The 8,987-nt window shown below is 38.9% G+C and overlaps 1 protein-coding gene and 1 long non-coding RNA gene across 2 annotated transcripts in view; one reads left to right on the top strand and one right to left on the bottom strand.

The window, feature by feature from the left end:
• Positions 1-822: 822 nt before the first annotated feature.
• Positions 823-2,820, bottom strand: LOC124294961. The gene is made up of 5 exons (XR_006904867.1): positions 2,372-2,820; positions 1,880-2,132; positions 1,564-1,638; positions 1,241-1,323; positions 823-890 (listed from the first exon to the last, which is right to left on the bottom strand). It is a non-coding gene; the product is annotated as an uncharacterized LOC124294961 (long non-coding RNA).
• A 2,111-nt stretch (positions 2,821-4,931) lies between these two features.
• LOC107222657 (N-alpha-acetyltransferase 15, NatA auxiliary subunit) overlaps positions 4,932-8,987 on the top strand; it is a 42,912-nt gene continuing 38,856 nt past the window's right edge. The window contains exons 1-8 of the mRNA XM_046743006.1: positions 4,932-5,539; positions 5,874-6,221; positions 6,308-6,442; positions 6,935-7,079; positions 7,299-7,556; positions 7,713-8,023; positions 8,116-8,397; positions 8,617-8,830. Of these exons, the coding sequence (XP_046598962.1) occupies positions 5,483-5,539; positions 5,874-6,221; positions 6,308-6,442; positions 6,935-7,079; positions 7,299-7,556; positions 7,713-8,023; positions 8,116-8,397; positions 8,617-8,830 (1,750 nt within the window). The 5' untranslated portion in view covers positions 4,932-5,482. The remainder of the gene's footprint in view (positions 5,540-5,873; positions 6,222-6,307; positions 6,443-6,934; positions 7,080-7,298; positions 7,557-7,712; positions 8,024-8,115; positions 8,398-8,616; positions 8,831-8,987) is intronic.

Here is an 8,987-nt window from a genome sequence, read left to right as displayed (position 1 = left end):
AACAAATGCGAATTACTAAGAACTCTGTATTAGAGATAAGGATATTTTAATTCAAGTATACCTATACACAGAAATCCGTATGTGAATATGCTAAAACCTCTGTGTTTATTGTAAAAGTCTAGTTTTAAATATGTGCATATATGTATATACACATGCGTAAGTATATATATACATATATACACATACATGTACATAAATAATTGCCAAGAAATTAGAAACACTCACAAATTGTCGCAAATGGAGTAAAACGTAAGGTTAATAATATACAAATTACACAAGTACACCATAAAACACGGCAAGGGTAATCCTAGTGCAGTGATTGTATAAACTGAAGAAATATACATTTACATATACATGATATAAATTAATAGTCCAGAAAAGAGTATTCAGACAGCTTATCTAATTCCGATCGTGTCACAATAGATCATTAACATAATCAATATACGGTTACAGCTGTATTAGCTACATTCACTATTAGAGATAATATTTTTTATCCATTTTTATAGTTATTTAAGTTCTTGTACAACAATTTTTCAAATTTCACCGCAAAATGCCCAACGAGTTCTCGTAGTGCAAATACGAGTCCAATTACCTTACAGATGGCATTACATTGATTTTTGCCTTCTCGCGTCGAATTATAAATACAGAGAAATCTCAATGTGAGCTCATTTCTACAAGATTTATTGCAGTGCTATATTCGTAGATGTACATGTTATTCTATATTATGTACTGTCCTAAATTTTAAACACACAGTACAACAATGGCTGAAAGCACAATGGCAAGAAGAGAGGAGCAATTTGCACCTTAATAAATCTTTTCTTCTTTATACGTAGCACAGCGATGTCACGTCGGAGGATGTGTACTAGTGGATCACCACGTGGGGCACAGAACTGAAACATAATTATGTTGAAAATCTTCAAAATCTCTTACAGAAGGTAGGTACGTTGCCAGACCTTATATAACAACAATGAATATTCATAGAGGCTGTATTCATAAATACTTACAAAAGTAAGCTAATATTTTACCCGCAATTACTTATTACTGATAACTTGATATGATAATATCCCCTCCCCGCCCCTCCCCGCATACATCTACTTCTACTCTTACTCTACTCCAACTCCTACTACTACGACTACTCCTATTCCTACTCCTACTTCTACCACTTCTACTTCTACTCCTACTACTTCTACTTCTGATCCTACTCCTACTCTAATGAATATGATAAAAATGTTATACTCACAGTGTACAAGTCGTCGTCATCCTCGTCCTCCTCCTCGCCCACCTCGATCACCCGCAACCAACGCGAACTACCTCGGGTTATACCTTGAATAGTAATGAATATTTTTAGTATAAGAACACATCAAAAATATTGTTCAAGGATTAATAGAATTAATTAATTAATTAATAATATAATAAATTTTACTAGCCCATTTGAAGCTACTGAACATGTGCTTGCGCGAAAAATGAATTGAAATAATTTATTGTAAACGCGACAAGTTTGTAATATTTCAGATGAAATATAATTACAATTGCCATAAAATGTTATAAAAATGTTTTACTCACCGAGCACAAGTCCTCGTCCTCCTCCTCGTTCAACTCCGACCACTTCCAACCACCGTTAACCACCTCGGGTTATACCTGAAATAGCAATAAATATTTTCAGTATAAGAACACATCCAAAACATTACGTAAGGATTAATATAATCAGTTAAGTAATTAACAATATTATTAATTCCATTAGCGCATTCATAGCTACCGAATTTGTGCTTGCGTGAAAAATGAATTGAAATGATTTATTGTACACATGACAAGATTCAAAAAATTTCAGATAAAATATAATTACAATAGCCATTAAATATCATAGAAATGTTTTACTCACTGAGCAGAAATCCTCGTCCTCTTCCTCCTCATTCACCACATGTCTCTGAAGTCGAGTTTCATTAGGTAGTGGACTTGGAGCGCAGAAGCTACGGAGCGCTTGTCCTGGAAGTTGAGTTTCACCAGGTAGTGAACCTGAGCTCAGAAACTTCGGAGCACTTCTTCCTGAAATTGAGTTTTACTAGGTAGCGGACCTGGTGCGCAGAAACCACGGAGCGTTCGTCCTGGAAGTCGAGTTTCACCAGGTAGTGAACCTGGAGCGCAGGAACCACGCAGCGTTCGTCCTGGAAGTCGAGTTTTACTAGGTAGTGGACCTGGAGCGCACGAAATACTGAGCGCTTTTCCCTCAATCAAGTTTTCCCAGGTAGCATACCTGAAGCGCAGGACACACGGAGCGCTTGACCTGCAAGTCTAGTTCCTGCACGTGGTGGGCCTGGACAGCCAGAATTGCGGAGCACTTGTCCTGGAAGTCAAGTTCTTGCTGGTAGTGGACCTTGAGCGCAGAAACTACGAAGCGCTTTTCCTGGAAGTCGAATTTTACCAGGTAGCGGACCTGGAGCGCAGGAACCATCGGGCGCTTGTCCTGGAAGTCAAGTTTCCGCAAGTAGTGGACCTTGAGCGCAGAAAATACGTAGCGCTTTTCCTGGAAGTCGAGTTTTCAACAGGTAGCGGACCTAGAGCGTAAAAACTACGTACCGCTTGTCCTGGAACTCGAGTTATACCAGGAAGCGGACCCGGAGCGCAGGATCCAGGAGGTAGAGAACCCGGCAATGGAAATCTGCGGAGCGCGATTCTCATCCGTCCGCTCTACTGCGCGGTTGTTCCCAGACTGAGCAATTCGACTAGCTGATTTTAGATCGATGACGTCAAGAGAAAAAAAAATTTTGGGTGACGTTACTTTCTGAACATACGACATCCAAACTTTGGTTTCGAACTTTAATGCTATGTATGATATGATGACGTATGATGTGATGTATGATGATATGATAAAATGTATAATGATTTTAGTATTCGCATTTCAGACAAGAAATACGCACTCAATCTTTCCTGCCGATTCCAGACTCAAGCGGCTAGGCCCTTCGATGGTCAGCCGTTGACTAAAGATATATTCTTCAGTTAACGGGTCAGCTAACAACGCTACCGTTCTGCGGCAGTCGAATGATAAAAATGTTTGCTCCTACATTTTAAATTTGTTGAAATCCACTCGAAGTTTCATGAAGCTTCGTTCTATTTCACCCTATCAAAAAAAGAAAATCGCCGACAATCTGCACCTTTTTAGGCTTTGAATCAGGGCACTGCGTTAAATACTGTCTCATATACAGAGCATCCATTTCATTTCGATTAAAATTAGCGCATCCGTGATGTATTACAGTTACTCCGCATTTGTTTCCATACGAACACTTATCGAAAAACAATTCTGCTCCTCTATCCAACGTAGTTACTTCACTTGTGACTAGCTCAATCTAGTTTGTCTCATGAAAAATTATAAAAATTATAGTGTGCATTACGTATTAATCGTAAACGGATCATATTTATTAATATCGTACATGCACCGTGTAATGTCTTGGGGAAGTAATAATTAATAAAAGGTCGACTACTAATTGAAAATGAAAGGTTCGTCGAACTAATTCTACTAATTACTCAAGATTTATTCGAACACGAATACCGTATACAGGCTAAATAAAGACTGAGCTATCAAGTCCACGAGTTCGGATCATCAAGTGGGAAAACAATCATGCCAACTCGAATACACTACAGACCGCATGTACAGATATACTTTTTGGTCTCTGCATCATTATCACATTTGATATATTATTTATGATCTATGTATACATTTTTGTCTTGGGTACCTCTACCTTAATTAATTCACTGTTTCGCTACGAATTTTGGAAGAAATTTGTGCTCATTATTAATTTCTTGTATCGCCGACAAGCCGGTAAGTACACACAGGCTAAGTACTGGCTTAGGCTTACCATAGCGAAAACTGTGCTACTCGGAAGGCGAATGCAGCCAGCATCACGTCGAAATCGGTAACTCTCTGATGTTCTGCAATAAGTTCTCAACGCACGACGGTTTCCGGTTGTCACACCAAAGCCCCATTAGGGCAACTGTCTTTATATTTTTCAGTCAACGACCCTTACAATCTTGCAAGATGCCATTCAGGACCTAATTGTAAGGTAGGGGATTTGAAACCGAGTCCTTTCGCTCCGCAGTCACGAATACTAGCACCCAAGCCACTACATTCCGTGGTAAGACTTACCTGTTTGGATTTATAGAAAAACTTGTGGCGTATTCGAAAAATTTCGGAATCAATTTTTCACGTTCCATATCGACGTAATTCTACGATAGAAATCGATTGGTCGCAGCCCGAACATCCTGCGAGCATCGGATCAAGAGTTACAGCTAAAAAACGAGTGAGTACTCCTCGGAACTTCTCTACTATTGGTGCTACACTCCATCAGATGCATATTTTGCGTTTTTCGGCGTCCAATTAGTCAGGATAGGGTCACACAAATCGATTCTACGTCCAGTAACTTTTAAAGTCCCGCGCTCGTTTATGACTAAGTATTTTATCTAACTCGTTTACGAGTGCATCTCTCACTTTCTATGCTCTCTCTCTTTCTCTGTCTTTTCCTCTTTCGCCCATACGCCATCTCACTCTGCGAGCTTTCCAGCAACGACACAGAGCAACACAGAGCGACACAGAGCGACACTGTGTCGAACATGGTGCTTTCCAACAACGACACAGAACGACACAGTCGGACACAGCTGCGGAGCATGGTTGGACACTGTGTCGGATTCATTGCTGCCAATTTTTTTGTTAGAGATTTTATTTTCGACGCATGGTATTGTTTATATTTCTTTATTAAATGCAATGATAATCTACACGCGTTTCACAAATGTTTTTTTTTCCTGGAGCGCTCAGTGTTCCTAGATTTTTCGTATCATGCATGAGCGGACTCTAGTGACTGAATTAAGAACCTCAAAGCGTTCCAACAAGCACCAAGGCACAGTGTTCGACCGTGTAACACAGTGTCATACTGTGTCTCCTTGCTGGAAAGCTCCCCTTGTCTCACAATCAAGCCTTCTCCCCCACCTACATGCGCTGCCCTCGAATGCTACCCTACTTTTGTCATTTATATAAGGATTATTGACTTCACCTGAGGTTTATTTCTATCACGGTCAACTTCGATACAGTACAATTTAGCGTGCCCCTTTGATGCTAAGTGTCATATTTTTCACGGTGACTGAATGTAATTGTATAAAAATAAGTGAATACTGTTACGAAAATTGCCGATTGAATAGATGGTGGCGCAGTACATCAGCTGGTAAATGTTGATGAACAATACATTAATTACGGTTTTTGAAAGTGAACGGTATTCGACTATTGAAGATTCACATGTTGCCAGACTGCATATTACCTAATAACGAATAATATTTCAATAACGCGCCTCCGTGCGCTTCACGTTTCCGGCGGAACATCATTGTCGCGGATGATCACGTGATCGAAGATCGACTTCTTGGTTTGCGGCCACGAGGTTTTTGCGGTGAAAATTGAGTTTACCGGGTTGAATAGGCCCTTGATTTTTGTATTTATACAAAAATGCCATCCAGTAACCCCTTACCACCAAAAGAAAATGCCTTATTCAAGCGAATTTTGGTGAGTAACACCCTACCAAAATACTCTTGTTTTGCACCCCACTCCCCGGCTCTCCCATGCCTCGAATTCCTCCTCATGCCCTAATGATGAAGCACTCTTCGAAAACATTACAAAATCGTTTCGAATTACTGAGACACATTTACGTAATTTTATTAATTTTCACAACCCCGGAATTTCACGCATCTCTGACTCCTTAACCCCTCGACGAATCCGTACTGTAGCTTTCCGTCAGCGAATTATGCGTTTTCTACCTCATCAGTACGAATATCAAGCATGAAAATACACTTGTGCACCTATAATATCTTAGTAACCGTAAATTAAAATTGTTTTACAGAGATGCTACGAACACAAACAATACAAAAATGGCCTCAAATTTGCCAAGCAAATATTGTCCAACCCAAAGTACAGCGAACATGGCGAGACCCTGGCGATGAAGGGTCTGACATTAAACTGCCTGGGCCGCAAAGAGGAAGCTTACGATCATGTGCGACGTGGCCTGAGAAATGATCTAAGATCTCACGTCTGTTGGCATGTTTACGGTCTGCTCCAACGATCTGACAAAAAGTATGACGAAGCTATCAAGTGTTATCGCAATGCTCTCAAATGGGACAAGGATAACATCCAAATTCTCAGAGACTTGTCCCTCTTGCAAATTCAAATGCGAGATTTGGATGGATACAAGGCTAGTTTCAGTTTTTCTGTCTTCAGTATGAATAATTCAGTCAAAATCCAGTAACGGAACTAAATTTTTTCTTTATTATCTAACAGGATACGAGGTATCAGTTGTTCATGCTGCGCCCAACCCAACGCGCTTCTTGGATCGGCTTTGCGATGTCGTATCATTTACTCAAAGATTATGAAATGGCTTTAAGGATTTTGGACACGTTTCGTAATTCACAAATGGTAAGTCGAGTGTGACTAACATCTGGCATTGAATACCGTAGAGCTTGCTATAAACTAAGTAAACTGAAAAAAAATCAGGGAATTTGATTATAAATCAATCATTTAGAATATAACATATATTTATTTAAAAAACTGCTTGGCTCTCTAGTATATTTTATTTTGATAATGCTATAGATTATTATCAAATTTTTGGTGGAACAATATCCAGGTTTTGAGTCATCGTTATAATTCTTAGAAACGCAGTCTGCACAAATGTTTCTAAAATTGTATATAAAACGTAACCTCTTTCTAATATTAACGTCCAATTTTCCAACAAAACATTCAAGCCGTTAATAATTATTTAACGCAGCATTCCCAATATTTTGATATTCCAATATTATTAGCACTTCATTTTAGTCGGAGATTCAAAATTTAAATTTATTTGTTTTACATTTGGGATTATTTATCGAGTAATATTCAGATAGTACTTATGTTACTGACTGGATTTCCCAGAGTTGTTACGACTACGAGCATAGCGAACTACTGTTATACCAAAACCTGGTCATTCAAGAATCTGGGGAAAGTGAGCAGGCCTTGAAGCATTTGGATAAGTACTGTGACCAAATCTGTGACAAAATCACAGTCAAAGAAACGTATGGTGAGTCAGCATAACTTCACAACTTCGTACATTTATTCACTAAGTGTCTTATATTTCCACAAGTTAAAGTTTTATGAATTGTGTGAAAAGTTCATGGTAAACTTGTTATCATATTGACCCGACAAATTGAACAAGGTCCTCAATGCCATTGACAATTTTTATTTATTTTTTGATGGCAAATGTACACGTTTTATGAATAATGAAAATTTTTACTTTCAGGAAAACTGAGACTAGAGTTAGAACAATTTTCCGAGGCTGAACAAGTTTTTAAAGAATTGCTGAATTTAAATCCGGAAAATACGACGTATTACGCCAGGCTGGCCGAAGCTGAAAGGCATTCTTCGCCTGAAAAAACGTTGGAAATGCTTCAGCGATATCAAGATTTATTTCCCCGAGCTCTGGCACCGAGAAGATTACAATTGAACTATGCGACAGGAGAAACATTCAAAGTTTTAGTTGACCAGTACCTCAGAAAAGGTACGATGACGAATATCTACGTTTCCAAATATTGACAAACAGACAAAGCTGTACAAGTGTGCTCTACAGATAAAAATTTATCACTCACGGTCTTATCAACAGAAAAGCTATACTAAAATTCTAATATCGTTCACTGTTCTTTAAATTTTCATGCAGGCCTTCACAAAGGTGTTCCGCCACTGTTCGTAAACCTGCGATCTCTTTACAAAGATCAACACAAGGTTGACACAATAAAATCGTTGCTTCTTGAGTATGTCGAGGCTCTCAAGAATCACGGCCACTTCAGCGACAGTGATAAAGATCTGCCTCGGGAGCCAGCATCCGCCCTTTTATGGACTTACTACTACCTGGCCCAACACTATGACCATCTTGGTCTTACCGAAAAAGCTCTAAAAGAAATTGACGCTGCCATTGACCATACACCGACACTGATCGAGCTTTTTGTCACAAAAGGGCGAATTTACAAAGTTAGTTTTCCTTTCGTTTTTGCATGTATAACGCGCAAGTCACCGCCGTAATAGCCAACCATCTAATTTTATCACATTTCGTGTATTTTCAGCATGCTGGAAATGTCATGGAAGCGTACAAGTGGCTTGACGAAGCACAGGGACTAGATACTGCTGATCGTTATATAAATTCAAAATGTGCCAAATATATGCTCCGCGCAAATCTGATCAAAGAGGCAGAAGAGACATGTGGAAAGTTTACGAGGGAGGGTGTTCCGGCTATGGAAAATCTTAACGAAATGCAGTGTATGTGGTTCCAGACGGAAGCAGCAAGAGCATACCAACGACTTGGGAAGTACGGAGAAGCTTTGAAAAAGTGTCACGAAGTCGATAGGGTGAGCTTAATTATATTTTATTTCCTTTTATGCTTTCTTTTATTTCTTATCAGTCCATGTTTCAATCATTGCCAATTAAGTTGCTAAATTTTAAATCTATCCAATTTCGCAGTGTAATATGTATGCATACAGTGTATTCTTTTCAAGTTTCAAGATTCATTTCGAAGAACCTCTTAAACGTAGTATAAAGCACGTAGTAATTGGTTGATTTTTTTCCAGCATTTTTCGGAAATCATGGAGGATCAGTTTGATTTCCACACGTATTGCATGAGAAAAATGACATTGCGTTCCTATGTTGGCTTATTAAGATTAGAAGATGTTTTGCGGTCACATCCGTTTTACTTCAAAGCAGCCAAGTGCGCGATAGAAGTTTACCTGAGGTTAAACGACTATCCTCTACCGGATCCTACGCAGACGCAAGAAATCGACACTGGTGAGTTATTTTTTGATTATTCACTCAACTTAATCCCCAATAATTCATATCTACTGTTTACCGTTTCGCATACGTAATGTTTCAAACGACGTTATAAATTGGTACGACAATTCTCATTCTTTAATAACGACATATCTCATCTACTTAAAATTCAGAA

Source organism: Neodiprion lecontei, chromosome 6 (assembly GCF_021901455.1).
Source record: "Neodiprion lecontei isolate iyNeoLeco1 chromosome 6, iyNeoLeco1.1, whole genome shotgun sequence".
NCBI classification, from domain to species: Eukaryota; Metazoa; Arthropoda; class Insecta; order Hymenoptera; family Diprionidae; genus Neodiprion; species Neodiprion lecontei.
The sequence above is the reverse complement of the archived record's forward strand: the minus strand, read 5'-3'. Positions and strand labels throughout refer to the sequence as shown.